The 16,761-nt window shown below is 40.0% G+C and overlaps 1 protein-coding gene across 1 annotated transcript in view; it reads left to right on the forward strand.

The window, feature by feature from the left end:
• The window catches only part of LOC110980179 (dynein axonemal heavy chain 2-like), a 281,550-nt gene that overhangs the window by 177,546 nt on the left and 87,243 nt on the right, over positions 1–16,761 (forward strand). Inside the window, 6 exon segments of the mRNA XM_022236585.2 lie at positions 3,670–3,774; positions 4,110–4,384; positions 5,006–5,136; positions 6,802–6,957; positions 7,199–7,366; positions 16,090–16,250. Of these exon segments, the coding sequence (XP_022092277.2) occupies positions 3,670–3,774; positions 4,110–4,384; positions 5,006–5,136; positions 6,802–6,957; positions 7,199–7,366; positions 16,090–16,250 (996 nt within the window).

Here is a 16,761-nt window from a genome sequence, read left to right on the forward strand (position 1 = left end):
TGACATAAAGATGACATTGTCAGGTGATGTATAAATAATTTTTGAATATTTGGTTTTGCACACTGACATTGTACATACTTTTCAAAGCACCATTTTTGTCACTTAGCAATCTTGTATCTTCATCAAAGTGTACACCAAAGACCTTTATGCAAAATCCTATTGAACCATATTTCAAGCAATTAAAATTTGATTATTTTGAATCTTTAAAACTCTGTATAAAATCAATAGTGCATTTCCATGACTTGCTTTTTGCAGCAAGTGATAGCGCGGGTTAAATCTTTATTTCATCTCCTGTACGTAAAATCATGTGAACTTTCCTTCAGGTCAAAATCAGAAGTGCCTGATCATTTAAAACTGGTAATAGATATGAACTTGCTTTCAACAGTGTTAGTCTTCAACCAAATAGCATTCCTCAAACCACGTACCGGTGACATCATAAAATCCTCAAGCACCCTCTGTTGGGTTTCTATTTATATTCACAATGACGTTGCATTGATGATGAAAAGCAAGCTACAGCACCCTAACCATAGAGCTACAGTCGACGCGCAGTAATACAAGCTCGGGTAAGACAAAATTCCGGTTAAGACGAGCATATTTTGCCAGTCCTGACCAAAGTGTGTTCTTTCCTATGAGAAAAAAAAATCTTTGAAGCCTGGTTTAAAGTCTTCATCTGCATCTTCACATCTTGCGCACTGTCTGCATTACAAATGACCGTTTGGAAACCAGGCTTAATGCGAGCTTGGATGATACAAGATTTGGGATAAGACGAGAGCTTTTTCCCATTCGGTCGAGTGCAGATGTATTTTTATCTCTCTATTTTGCACAAGCATTTTGAAAACAACTTGTCAATCAATGAACCCATTCAATAAACGTGCTAGTGTACTAGGTGTGGTTATAATGCCCTCTAATCCATGACTGTGGTTTGATGGCTTTGTAGATCCCCAAACGATCAACACGTTTTCTTTGTGGGTACTTTCATGCTGCCCAATCAGAACAAACGTGACAGACAGTGGGCGTGTGTTTCCAAGACCACCAGAGGGTCCATCCAGAGCAAACTTGTTACAAACTCCCCCCCCAAAACGTGAAAAAGAGAATAGAATAGAAGAATGCCCCTACCTGACTTACAAACTTATGTAAAATTCATTTGTCATTAAAATCTGTTCTTCCCTTGCCCGTATATGTCCTTTTGGGAGTCAAATTTATGAGTTCTAAATTGAAAAAGTAAAAAAAGAAATTAGTTTCCCGCTATAAACATAAGCCAGGCCCTGACGTACAGCCTCTGTTGTCCATCGAAAAATTCACTGGTTTCCTTCGCTTTTTACATGTGTATAGTAGCATCTGTGTTGTCGATCACCTACTAAAATGTTAATGTACATGTACTTATGTTCACATTCTCTTGCAATGGCTACCATACGGTACAGGTGACATTGATTTGACAGTGACTAGTGATGAGTCTTACTTGCCTTGTTGCATTTGATTATTTTTCCACTTTGTTCTTCTCAATTACAGTATAATACATGTTTTGTCGTAACAATTCTTTATTTAATTAATCTAAATTTACATTACACTTTCATAAAGAGCATGTTTGAACTGTTTTGAAAGCAAATCTATTACCCAACAACAGTAGTATGATTGACAAATGACACATACGAATGGGAAAATACTTTTCACTTCAGACTACATTCGGGATAATTCAAGATGATTAAGTGAGTCCTGAGGCCCTCATATTAACGAGAGTCAACTGTATATGCAAAAGCAAAAGCCCTGACTCATCTACAAAGTGACACATCCACATTTTTGCACAAACCTATCTTGGAATATCATATTAAGTTTTGTACGGCTATTTGCATATGTGCGTCTGTATTCTGAAACAATATGTCAACAAAGCCAATACCCCAAAAAACTAATGTACAATCAGTGAATGAGTGTTTTATTTTATGCACTGCAGATAATATTGCTGTGACCTTTTAAATTGGATTTTAGCGGCACCTGATGTATGTTGCATTGGAGTACATAATTCGATATTGATTCTATCTGATTTCCCAGGAAGGTGTCTAATTTTCTCCTCACGGAAAATGAGAAGCTACCGCTCTAGTTTTCATATATAGCTCTATGGCCACAACACATCCAAAACAAGGACCATAGCAATATACACCAGACACTTTGTACGCGTATACTTTGTGCAGTCTTTCCGCATGTCAGCTTGGGATTTCCCTATTTACAATTGACCACATGGCTCTGGTACATGTACATTTATGTGTATACTTTGTTGTGGTAATCCAGTAAGTCTGGGAAGGGTGTAATAAGTGAAAAGGCCTTTGTTTTGTTCCGTGAGTCGACAAACTGTGTTAGTTTTTACTATTTCTTGTATGGGGTCTATTCACTTTTACAGCCAATTAATTACTTCCCAGCAGAAAAGCTGAATTTTTATTTAATTGCTTTTTGGGGGAATTTTTGGTACATGTTCCCTTTATACATTAGCACAGCATAATCTGAACAAGACAAAAGCACTATTGGCTGGACTAGCTTGACGTTAAAACATTAATGCCATGTCATGGGTGCGGTCCTGGTGGTGTGGCATTTTTTGTTTGCATAACACAAGTTTGTGTATAAATGTAATACTTTTGTCTGTGGTAACCCCTTGGTAACTGATTGCCACAGCAAAGGATCAAAGAATTCCTTTTTCATGGTGTTTTACTCTTTTAACTAAATGTATTTTATCACTCCCAGATAAAATGCATTATTCTCGGCACACACACAATTTGTTGACAAACTCTTGCCTAATCAGCTGTTTGTTGGCATGGTATAGTAAACGTGTTGCTTGAACTGCAGGCACCTGGCCACCTGCATCTCTCCTTGCTGGAAGGAAGTGAAGAATGTTCATAGTTCAAGAGTTATGATATCTAACAGCATGCAGCAATGAAAATTATACAATTTTTATAATTCAACATGATGTGCTAACTTGTGAGCTTGTAAAGGCCGCTTCAGCATAGCCTGAAGAAGCCGCTGCTTGTCCAATATTCCCACTGTCTCCCCTTCTCCATCATACACTAGCAGGAAATAAAGAGATAGCTGGAATTTGCCTGGAGCAATAAGCAGTGCCCCGATTCAAGCTAGAATGATAAAGAACTTAAATTTGGAAGGCCTTACATAAAACTGTGAATTTGAACGTTAACATTTAATCTTCTATGCGCAATCTTGGAAATTGTGCGCCAAGTATCCTCTTGTTTTAGTGGGGCTTGTTCCAACAGCGTGTTTCTCAACCTATTTTCAGGCATAAGACAACTGACTAGTTCTAAGCATCTTGGGAAGCACCCACTCATGCCAGTGGGGCTAGTGTTTAATTTTGGTCGCTTTACTTGTGTATGTAAGGTGAATGGTTGGCAAGCAAGCCAAGGACTTGGGCCGTGTATGCTGAGCGTGGCAAGTATGAGGCCAAGCATACCCCATTAAAAAGCTGCCGAAGTTCTAGTAAAGGGTGAAAGTACAAATTTAATAAACCAGCAACTAGGAAAGGTATGCCCAAAAGTCAAGCCTTCATCAAGGGGGCTGTTTTGTGTGTTGTCTGAGAATAAATAATGCTTGTGTGTCCTCCTCAGCCTTTTGATGAATTAGTTTAACAAGCTATCAATAAAAATTATCGTTTTGCATTTTCTTCCAATATTTTAGGACATGCAGCTGCTTGCCGCCATGGGGCCACCAGGCGGTGGTCGAATGGTCATCTCAAGTCGATTGCAGAGCAGGTTTAACCTGATCAACATGACTTTTCCAAGTGTGAGTTGCATGTGAAATGATATTTGGTCACATAAATTGCTGTTTGTGTGACTGACAAAGGATTGTACAAGGCATGATACTGAACTTAGCTGTCATAAGAACAAAAACAACGGCAACTATATGGATGCATTTACAGCTGCATTCTCAAGCTCCTCATTAGATAATACCTACAACCAGGTTATCATTTTGTCTAATAATCATCTGTGTAGGGTACATTGCCTTTATGTGTCAATATGTAATTTTAATCAATGTTGAAAATCTTCAAATTGATTTTGAAAGACTAAAATGTAAGTTTATAGTCAAGAACCTTTATGTGTTTTATGTGCATCCTGCAGGACTCCCAAATCAAGCGCATTTTTGGCACAATGATCAACCAGAAACTGCAGGATTTTGAGGAGGATGTCAAACCAATTGGTGATACCATGACTCAGGCCACACTGGAAATCTACCAAGCTGTTGTACAGCGTTTTCTTCCCACACCTGCAAAGATTCACTACCTGTTTAATCTTAGAGATATTTCCAAGGTATTTCAAGGCCTGCTTAGAGCACATAAGGACTTCCATGACACCAAGGGAAGCATAACACGTTTGTGGATCCATGAATGCTTCAGGTATGTAGGAAAATAATGTAATTAAACATAATATCTGGACTGACTCCCTTTTCAAGCAATAAACTATTGATATTAACCCCTTAACACCTTCAGTTGAAAGAAAAGTTTTGTTTTTCTTTGTGCCGTGCGATATGAATTTTTTTTTTGTGCTTGGAAAAATACGAAAAACCTTTTCAGGTAGCTTTTATCCCTCAATAGTGCTTCTGTGCAGTAATAATCAATTTTGCCCATCATGTAGGTCATGTGGAAAATAACAGCACTTTGAGTTGTGTATACATACTGTCAGCAGTACTCTGTGCACTCCCTTTTGTCTATTGTGTAACTGACTACGAAATTCTCATAGTGTTTGGACAAGACACTATTTATAGTAAAAAAGTTCCCTCCTGTGTTTGCCCATGAAGCTTATAGTTGTTGGCAAATTTCATTTGGATGTTGATATTAAGCCCTGTTTAAGGTGCCTAACTATTAGCTTTAAAAATTGAATACTTGCCTCATAAATTGAAACAAATTGCTCTCAAACATCCATCAGGATCAGCACATGTACAAACTTTGACATTGGTATACAAAGGCAGTGATTTAATTATTATTACCATACCCCTCGTGTTCAATTTATCATGGCAGGGTTTTTTCAGACCGTTTAGTCAATGAGACAGACAGTGAGGCTTTTGTGAACATCTTGAGTGAGAAGCTTGGCAATCTCTTTGAACAGACTTTCCACAACATCTGTCCGAACAAACAGCCACCTGTCTTTGGTATGTTACATGTTTTCTTACGTGCCTTCTTTCTACTTTGAATTATTTTTGTGCGTCAGTTTTAAGCATGAATAGACATGCAGAGTGTTTAAGAAATTTTTTCTGCACAAGTGAACAATCCATGTACAATTTCTCAAAACCGCCATCCAATTCAACAGTTTATTTAATTATATTCAGTTTAAAACTGTGTAATGTTAACAGTTGGTGAAATATGTTTTAACCCTAAAAGAGTCGGGGGGGGGAGAGAATCCACTCTCTGTTTATTTTGCTTATAGCATCTCCGGGATCAATTTCTTCATGATAATACTTTATGACAATTTTTTCCAATGTATTAGCCTCATTTTGACCCCAAATTTTGGGGTTCTCTCTCAGTAAAGAATTTTAGGAGGCAGAGTGAAGTATGATGTCTCTTGCTTTGGGGAAGGTCTATCGATATGGCTCAATTGGCCATTTACTGATTAATTATAATGAAGATTTTAATTACATTTAGACAAATTAGTATTATATCAACCCTAAATTTATTATACATAAATGTGAATATTATAATAAATGTAAACCCGTGGCTACATGAATGTTGCCCATGCAAAACTGAGATTCATATTCATATTCTTGGAAATATTAGTTAATTCTCGCTAATTAACACTCTGCCTTTTAATGAGCTAAATTGCAGACTTTTAGCTAATTAAATAATGAACAAGTGATCAATTTTAGTTTTGTTGTAACTTTTCATTTGATGATAAATATAAACTGCAGCTACATATGTGAACAATTTTGATTGCCAAATTTTACCTTTACATTTGGGTAATTAAGTAAATTAACATGTGATTAATTGTATAATTGACTTATGCATATTACTGTATACAGCTCATAGCATCTCTGTTTTCATTTCCACTGAATATACAATCCATACAGCATCTTTGACGTGAAAAATGCAATAAAATCGCCTGACAATCAAAAGAAGATAAACAAATTTGTATCATGAATAATTAAAATAAAAACTTAATTAATTTACATATAATTTTACACAGATGGTTAGTATGTGTGCCTCTAAGATAGTGCCAAATTTCATTGAAATACATCATCGTATAGCCGAGATTGGGGGGGATAGATTCTGCTCTTTGAGGGTTAAAGCAAAGAACCAGAATATTAGGTAAAAATAATGCAAATATTATTTTGCTCCAAATTTTAGTAATGTGAGGCTTAATGCAGAGGATTCATATTAGCATATTAGGAAACTACATGTAATTGTGCCAAACAGTGCTGTAGTTCAAGCAGATGACATTGATTTCCCATCACTTGGGACTGCATAGCAAAAGTACATGTATATTAAACAAGTTTTTGGTTATTTTTTCTGCCTTCCAAACTGTCAGTGAAGTCGTAGTATCTTGCCATTCCAGTGTATGATTGATCGTGAGAGAAGTTACCAAGTTTCTGAATTATTCTTAATTTTTGTTAGCATCTTTAATATCAGAAGTCTGTTGTTGATATGTGAGACAATTATTATGACGAGTAGTCTCCAGACCTAAGTTTAAAATGTTACCAGAGCTATGTTACTTATGTCAATATTTGATCAAGGTTTAAAATGCATCGTCTGTTTTGCCCCCTTACTCGAACAGAAGACAACACATTTTTTTTTCATTTGGTCTGGCACTCAACCTATCCCAGGTGACTTCATCTCTCAGGCAGAAGTGCCAATATATGAGGATTTACAAGAGTTTTCAACCCTCAAGAGGTTCATGGAGGATGCCTTGGAAGACTATAACAGTACCCCAGGTGTCATTGCAATGGATCTAGTCCTGTTCAGAGATGCAATTGAGCATGGTAAGATATTAGCCATGTGATCATTAAAAAGAAGTTGTCATTAACTTATCTAATTATTGCATACTTTTCACCTTAAAGACAAATTGTATGTCATAATATTTACAACAGAAAGAATTGGATGTGTCCACCTGAGTTCTTAAGTTAGAGAGCAAGGCGTTGATAGAACCTTAATAGCCTTATTTTTAAAGGATAATATGAGAATATGACACAGAAAATCTCCTACCACAATTTGGCTTTACAGTATCCCGTATCATTCGTGTGATTGGCCAACCTCGCGGTAATATGCTACTTGTGGGTATTGGTGGTAGTGGACGCCAGTCATTAACAAGACTTGCTGCCTCCATCTGTGAGTATCAGACATTCCAGATTGAAGTCACCCGTGTATACAGGAAGGTGGAATTCAGGGATGGTAAGTATAACAACTTGTGAGCAAGAACATTTTATTTCAAGGAGTCTATGGCGCTCTACCTACCCAAACAGTCGAGACATATGCAAATTTCCCGTGCACGTATTATTCATTCGCTGAAAAGATTTGATCACCCGTAGTGCACCCAGACCTCCCACAATGCAGCGCGGCCTTGCCGCCACAATCATCCTTCTTTTCTAAGCGCCGTAACGTAATGGACGTGTCTTTTGAGGCATCTTCAATTTATCGAGCTTCTGTTTTCGCTACACGGTTCTGGGTCGATTTGATCACTTTTCCTTCCTAACAAAGTATAACCTGGATTTTATCCATTTATTGGTAAAAGTGTTCTTTTTGTGTATATTTTTGTGTTCTTTCTTCAGTTTTCTTGTATGTGCACCCTGCAAGTGTTTACTGTCTTTACTACGAGGTTCGTTCAAGCTACGCTGTGTCTACCTCACCAATGAATTATTGGCCTTAGCCCGTTAAATTCAGGGGTCGCTGTCAGGATCTGTCGTACTCCCCTGTCATCTCCGGCTACCAGGACAAGGAAAAGGCCTTGCTGTCATCTAGGGGGTTCCAGCCAGGATCTGGCCAGGCCCCTGGTTCGTTCAGCCCCACGGAGCTGACGGGGAAGCTCTGTGGTCGACTGCGGAAGACCCAAGCAGGGACACTGCCAGGATCTGGGAAGGACACTGTCTCCTTGGTCAATTGCTGGCCTGGCAAGCCAGCCAGAACTCCCAGAGAGTACCCCATCAGACGTCTCCGGGGCCCGTCCTTCCATCATCGTGAGGTATGCCATGCGTTTTACCTGACATGGCCCAGAGGAATCCACGCAGCATTCCGGCCAGCGTTCCCAGCGACCCCATCTCACCCATATACTGAAGTCACCAGGCCGGGCAGGCTCCCTGCAAATGCCAGGGCCCTCCCTGTCTGGTGTGCCATCGAGCCATCTGACACCCCGACAGCTGCCAATCCCTCTTCGGGTCCCGCGGAGCATACCAGGGTTTTTATGTCTCCGGGGCTTCAAGCCGCCTTAGCCTATCCGTGGCTCTGGCTTTCAACTGGGCATCACCAGGTCATCGGACCTCATTTCTCCTGGTCCCTCTGCCCATAAATCTGCAGTTCCTGCTGACCTCGACTGGGAACACCCCCTCGGGCATTTTGCGGCCCTGTCTGCCACCTCCACCTCCCAGCCGCCTGCCACCGCGGCTTCAAGCCACCACGACTTTGGCTTTTAATTGGCATCACCTTGTCATTGGAGCTCTGTTTTCCTGGCCCCTCTGCGTGAAATTCTGCAGTTACCATTGACCTCTCCCATCTGCCAGGCTGCTTGCCGCTCGGGCTTCAAGCCATCGCAGCACATCTGTGACTCAGGCTTTCAACTAGACATCGTCGAGGGGCACTCTCGGCTCTTGATTATAGCACGGCCTTAATTCAGTCGAAGCAAAGGGACCATGCCTTTGGTTGAAGATGACACCGATTTTATTGGCCTCCTCACCGCCTTTGACATGTTCCAGATTCTGGATCCTCCGTCAGCCTCCCTTCCGGAGGAAGACAACGACTACGCCCGTGCCTGTCAACTGACCCTTCGCCTTAATGGACTGCTTCGTCTTGTAATTCAGAGCGGCCCCGGTGTATATAGTGCCAAGCAACATCTCCTCGTTGCCTTCCCTTTATCTAGGGCCTTCAAGAAGAATGTCTTGGAGACAACTACTCTATTGGAACACTGTTATAACAGGTTCCTTGGGACTTTACAAATTCCTTATGTTATCAGTTTATGGAAAATAAAGAAATAAAAAAAAGGAAAGAAATTCCTTGTCATAGATATGACCTTTTATTATCATTGCTCTGTCATTGATTATATCTGCATTGTGAGAGTCCATCGGGCTCCCTCCTTAAATGATTATGAGCCACAGCCCCACTTTTCCAGGCGGCTGTTACACACAAATGTGACCTAGCATCCGACATGTCTAGACGTAATTCACATGGTAGCACTTTCCGGGCCAACTTCCCGGATCGTCGCCCTGGTGAATACGCCATCGGTTCACGGACCCAATTCCGAGTCTCTGTCACGGCCTTCTGGAGCTACTCTCGTTGCCATCGGTAAGCTCGCCCAGGCCACGGGGAAGCACATCCATGCCTTACCTGGTGATCTCTAATGACAGCTACAAGTCAAAACCTACCAGCATTGGAGGCTGTGTCACCTGGCACCAAGACAGGAACACACAAATAACGTTTTCCAGGCAGTCTTCCTATCTTTTTCAGTTCTGTCATGGTGTATTTGTCATCGTGATGCAGACCTACTGCTGCGTCTCTCCAGTCCGCATCCCCAGGCATCTGAACCTAACCTTCTTCAAGCTGTTGGAATTTTTACACACCCCTTGGCACCCTGTAATCCGGGGTTTCCTCAAGGGGCCCTGCGGGAGAAATTTTGCAAATCTATTTCCTCTGCTTCTCACCACGTACAACCCTGTGATCAGCAGAATGACCATTCTGTGGCCCCCACTTACGTGGCTCCACGTGAGCACAGATTCCGCCATGCAGGCCTGCCATAATGCACTTCACTGAGTACTGATTGCTGATCCAGTCTAGCCATTAACCTCTGATGAACATAGCCATTACTACATTAGGGTTCATGACGCAAGAGCAGTATCTGCATCTTGGTCTTTCTCTTGAGGTGTTTCCATTGCAAACATCTGCAAAACTGCATGTTGGAAGTCTCCTTCTACCTCCTGCAACTTGAGGGATGACCTGCAGGGTGACAACGCAAATGGCAGAACAATTCTACTGTCTGCAGCGCAGAGGTCAAAGGGGCCTCCTGTAGGACGGACGACAAGTCATTATGAAGTTCCTGTACCAATTCTTGAATTTATACATTCCTCCTTGTTTAGGGAGTTTGTCCAAAAGGTCGCTGTGGTTTAACCACAAACAGTCACTGCAGTTAAGCCCTGTTGCTAGGATTTGCGGCGATCACGTTGAAGTTCACTCATGCCAAGAACATTTAATGAGGCAGCCCCGGGATGAACGCAGTTGTTATGCTGATCATGTCTTGAATTATGCATGCCTGCCGCAGCGACCGCGGTCAACCCATATTTTCTATGCATGGAGCACAGACAGACGCTCGGTGTACATGTACATGCACATGTTCATGTACACGTATATCTACTGGTTATCCTCGGAATGTGGGCACTGCATCTGCAATTCAAAACGTCGGGGAAATAACCATGGTGAATTCTTCTTAGAAAGTCACAAAGGGATCCGCGCAATGCCCGAAAATAATATTTTACTCGGCACAATGTCGAATCACACATGGAGAGCGCTATCCAGTATTTCAACATGTGCCTATTTTTCATGTAGGCTAGAGGTACTGTACATGCACAGCATCGTTTGCACGCATGTGTACACCCAGACTCGTTCAAGGATAACAATGTGACTTTTTTGTCACTTCGTGAAAGTAGAGAAGCACAGATGCCAAGCTTTTGTTGGTTGTTTGTTTATGGGTACTATGAAATTAAACAACATTTCGCTTTGAAACTTTGCCAATTTGTTCTTTAGATCAAAGGAAATGGTAGGAAAAACTCCAGATTGAAAAATTTTTGATTTTCCACCGGCGGGTTTTTGTCACTTTGTGAAAATGCCAACGAATTAATCAAATACATTGTGATGTGATTAGAATAATGAAATTCACTGTCATATGAAAAATATTAATGTGCATGTGAGATTAAAAAAGCAAATACATGTGAAAGCATCGATCCTGGGATTTTTTTAAAAGGCTTCCGATCGCCATGGATAACAACGAATGCTATATGGCATACACATGTAGGCCTGTGTGTACCTGCAAGAATGTGAAGATTCCTCAACTGAAGCCCCCATCCAAGTAGTCTTCCCAGCACAAATTGTGTCATGGAAAGTTTTTTAAATTTAATTTTTTGTATGTTTTATGATTTTCAACACTAGCTGCATGACACGATTTATTGAAAGTCCGAGCATGTGGCGCGGTCGCCCGCGTGCGAGATGGTTGCTGAGGAAGCACGATGTCATGAAGACATACATGTATTGCAATTGGATAGCTGTGTCTTGCAAAATGTACGTCAAGGAAACACACAGTTTCATTGGCAGGTACGCTAGATCTTTTGCAGCAATATAAATAATTCAGTATTGGGCAATTAGTTAGGCTCTTGAAATGTGAGAGTAGTCAAGCAAACTTATTTGGCCATATTCTTATCGGAATTGGAAAGGGAAATTTTGTTTTGACGTTTTTGTAATCAATGTAAAAAATCACTGATTTTTGAATCGTGCTTTACGTTTGTCATGACTACAGGAAACTGGTAAATTATGTCCGTGTATCGCATTGTAAGAGTGTGTGACGCATCTGGAGGGGCAGGCGATTAGCCTCTTGCTGCATCTGGAAATTTTGCAGAAACGCTCGTTTCAAATACGAGTAGTACATACATGAACACAGAAAACACCAAGATAGACATGAGATCACTTTTTGTGAATGAACCTGCAAAACAATTTGTGAGGGCAGTGTTTTTTTTTTCTGACTTGCAACTGTACAGCTGTAGTCATAGACGATGTACATGTAGTGGAACGTTTGCGACCCTTTTGGCAGGAATTGTACATTGACTGGTTGCCGCATTTCCCTCATGCCTTCTTTGCCAACGGCTCGGCTGGCGGTAACCAGTGTGATACACTGCGCATGTGTTTCCACCACCGCGATTTGCAAGTGCTCTTTATAAATGGGTAAGTTCATATTCAATCGGAAAGCAAACAAGTGTGCAAAATTTTGAGGTCAGAAGTTGCAAAAGTCAAACTCACTTCATCTCTGGCGAAATATCGCTACAACTTTTTCATAAAGTCACAAATTTTTCATGACGTTGTATTCACTTTATTTTTGCATTTCCCTGAAGTATGGACCAGCCTTTTCACTTTTATGGGCGTATATTAAATTTGCTCTTTCCTCTTGCCCTTCACCAAAAATGTACCCAATAGCCAATTGACCATATTGGTATACATCTATTAAAAAAGAAATGTCTGAGACAAAAATACCCGCTTTATTCACCACTTAAACATGTACATATTCTATAGACTGTTAAGTCTAAAGACTCACTTGAAGCGCTACTCATAGTAGCTCCGGGATGATGACCTGGAGGTTGCTGGCACAGTTGGGAAAAAAACAATTTACGGGGTATGTCTACATACGATCATAAATTTGGGTATAATTTGAATTTTACCCAAAAACATAGTAACAATAGACACAAAAATCTAAAGCAGAAAATGGGTTTGCTCTCATTAAGCATCGGAAAAAATGCTTATTTGAGAGGCTAAGATGTGCAAGATTTCTGAAATACATGCTCAGTCCGTGTTTTCAGATTGAAAGACTTCATTCTGAAATTATACTACGCCCCTTCTCCCTGAAAAATTACGTAAAAATGACCAACAGTAATCATTTTCGTGTATTTGTACATGTGTCTCGAAAAAATTTGGGCATTAAATTTTTAACGGCTGAGGGCCTTTTCAATCAGATAAAAGTAAAAAATTATCCAATCTGCAAAGAAAAAAATCCCCTTTCTAAACAGTGATTGACAGCTCCAGTGTGTAGGCCCTACTTCTCCGATGTGTCCAAGATCAGGCGGTGGTTCTCCTCAAACATTTATACAAAGTATTTCAGTGAGATTGGATAGCAAGCTCTGAACGGAATACCAACAGTTGTTGGGAATTTAAAGTGTGCCTCTGAAACAAGACACTTGATGTTGTAATTACAGCAGTGAAAGGGTTTGGCCAGTGCCAATTATTTCAAAGTGCATGAATTAAGGCTAACCAATTATGCACTGACAAACTCTGTGGCACAAAAGTGCAACTTGTAAAGAAGGACTCCAAGGACCGCAAGTCAACTGAACATGACTCTTGTGCAACAATTAAAGGCTAGGGATTGGATTCCAATAAATTAAAATAGACACGGCGGCTGCAGCTCTCCAAAGTGTCTGTGGAACCGACCACAGCCGCCGCGGTCAGATTCCACTAGCTGTGTCCGGTGTAAAATTTAAATAACAATATGGGGCTTTGTTAGTCAGTTCCTTTGATATGGTAAGTTGAAACAGGCAGTGGACAGTCAGCTGGTCCCTAAGGACCTATGAAAACCACGGTGTCCGTGTTCAAACCAAGGTTCGACCTTTTGGACAAGCTCCCTTATATGTAAAAGTGTATTCTCAGCACAAGATGTGTCGTTGCCATCCTCCCACCTAGACTGGTACTACTCTGCATATGTAGTAACTGTTTGGGTAGGTAGAGCATCGTAGACTCCTTCCCCACACTAAGTGTGGCTTGGGTCTACTAGATAATACCTACCCAAACAGTCCTCTCCCGCCCGTCCTCCCCACTCTGGCTCTGACCTTTTGAGTCGCTTTTGAAAAGAAGGCCGATCATGGCGGCGAAGCCGCGCTGCATTATTGGAGGTCAGGGTGCACCATGGATCATCAAATCTTTTCAGTGAATGCAGGGAATAATAGTTGAATGCAGTGAATATGCGCATGGGAAATTTGTATATTAAATGACTGTTTGAGTAGGTATTCTCTAGTAGACCCGAGTCACACTTAACGTGGGGAAGGAATTTAATTTAGAAGGTCTCACATTAGTCAACAATTCTGCATGTGTGCAAGGTGTATGAATATTTGGTGCATCTTTTTAAAATTCTGTACCAATTACAGTATTGTGGGACATGCTTATTCTGTGCTTGCTGAAGTTGTAAAGGATTTCTAGCAGGGTATCGACACTTGACGAAACACTATAGCTTGGATGAACACACAGATATGACCTCATTAGGATTTTATCATTTGACTTATATTGTGATTATTTCAAGTGCGTATTCAATCCATTTCTCAGGTTCTTTAAGCTCTGTCACTCGGTCCATCGAGTGGGGAGGGAATAACTACCCCCAAGAAAAATCAAGGAATCAGAATGCTTTTGCTTTTCAACCACTTGCTGCCGGGGAGCCCTGTTTCGGATACCTTGGGTTTGTACGCATAGCCAGGGTGCCCGAAATTGGACAAAAGAGCTGAGCCTTGTAACAAAAACCGTACTTGGTACAAAAGACCGAGCTACCGGGAATTGCCAACATTTTTTTCAGTTTTCAATAGCGGAGGAAATCTCTCATAATTTGAAAGATTATACCACTGTCTGTGGCATTCGGCATGAAGGGATTAATACTGGAGACAAAAGCGCTTCGGTACTCCAGTGATGAGCGATACAATACCACTGCATGCTAATCTGGCCCGTATTGAAAATACTCCAGCAGTGCACTATGTCAGTTTCAGGAACAGAAGAAACTTATGTAAACACCACACAATCTGAGCTCTGTTTACAAGGTGGCAGGCCTGGCTGAAATAGATGTCTGTCAGCTTAGAGGAGCCACCAGACAGTCACTCGATGGGGTTTAGGCATTCAGGAAAAAAGATATGAATTTTTGAAGATTTTTGAAAACCGAAGATACTGAAAAATTGCCCGGCATTAGACACTACATTTCCGAGGGCACCCGGCAGCAAGTGGTTAAAATACAGTGAAGACAGTTGGGGGATTTTTATTTCCTGGCCTCACCAAAATTTAGCTTCAAAGCTGAAAAAGCCAATAAAAATCCTCAAATTTCATTTCTACCTCAAAAAGGAAGGAGACTCCAGAAAATTTAGTTCGGGACCAACCCCTCCTTCTCCTCTCTTAAACCTTCAAGATCAAATTCATCGTCAGACTATCTTAAAGTGTTTTTGATGTTTGATTGTGTAGCTGTTGGGACAACATTAAATCAAGCTTATGGGAGATGTACCCGGAAGCTTTTGTATTAACTGTGGCTTTAGCTGAGTGGACGGAGAAGCTTCTCAAATTTTTTTTTTGCATACATTACCCTTGTGATTGTTTGAATTTTGTCAAACTTGAGTTTCAATTTAAATAATTCATGTTCCATAGTCATATTATTTGCTTATTATGTCAATACAGCAGTATAGTCGCACCCCACCCACTTAATGCCCTCTCTCAGTACAATAGCCCTTTTACAACTATGTCATTCTAGGTGGAAAATTGCAACCATGTTTTTGAGAATTTAAAGTTAGTAAACTACTTTGAACCTATCTCCCCATTGTGAAAAATCTGCAGCCAATATCAAGAGAGTGTAATACCATATACAAATATTGGATGTATACAACAAATTTATTTTGCAGTTGTATCATAAAAATTTTACAATGCTGTGAATAGTTTACCCACCAAAATGTTGGAAGATAGTTGTGAAAGTTTTATGATTGTTCTGCTTCTTCTATACTATAACAATAAAATTACAAAATATCTAATGAATAGACTTCATCATATTTTGTCTTATTTCCTTGGAACAGTTGGCATCTCTTGACATTCTGATCATGAAAGATGCATTTTATTCCAAGAAACAATTCTCAGAAGTTATGGTATTAACCTTATACAAGTGAAATGATAATACACTTTACAATAAACAGGATTATTTTTTTAGTTACTCATTTGTGATTTGTGTGTTAGAATTTAATGCCAGTGAAATGATTTCACCAAATTTCAGATTTGCACACCTCATTTCATTCCATCAGCTCAAAATGTGTTGCAAGATTTTGCACAACTTTTCCAATAAAATGTCATACAATTTGACTTACACAGTTTTGTAAATTTTCACAAAATTGACTGCCGAGGTTGCTTATTGAAACTTCTTTGTTCATCAGATTTGAAGCGCCTGTATTACATGGCAGGTGTAGAAAACAAGCCAACAGTCTTCCTGTTCAATGACACACAAGTAGTGGAAGAATCTTTCCTGGAAGACATCAACAACATTCTTAGCAGTGGGGAAGTGCCTGCCATGTATAAACCAGAAGAGTTTGAAGAGGTAAAATTCTGAATGAAATTCTCTCTTTTATAAATGATGGCTTTGTGCTTTAAGTTGCTTGAGATTGTCAGGCTATATATGGCTGTCTGGTATCAGATTAAACATTAATGATGTGTTGCTTTTTTATACATGTGTAAATTAAAGAAGTTTTGAAAAGTAGGTTACACCAATTTGGTAAAATCACGAATATGGAACTGCCCAATAATCCTTGAATATTTTCCTTGAAAGAAAGTTAAAAAAAAACAGCCTTGGTCAATCTGTAAAATATTTACGCCCAGAATACAGCTGTTTCCAAGAAAAAATAAAAATTTTGTTCTGTTTTTAACAATGGTCAGTCAACCATTGTTTGGAAGTATGTTTCATTTTGCATACCGCATCCATCAATGGGCACCGTTTTTTGTGTGTGGTGTTTGCAGCTGTTGGAGGAGTCGTAATAAATGGTGAAATCTGAACTTTAGATTTTAAAATCTGTTTTTGTATATGGTTGATTTTAACCCTCATAATAATACCA

The sequence above is a fragment of the Acanthaster planci genome, linkage group LG12, assembly GCF_054643075.1.
Source record: "Acanthaster planci isolate LZ-2023a linkage group LG12, COTS_SCS, whole genome shotgun sequence".
Lineage (NCBI taxonomy): Eukaryota > Metazoa > Echinodermata > Asteroidea > Valvatida > Acanthasteridae > Acanthaster > Acanthaster planci.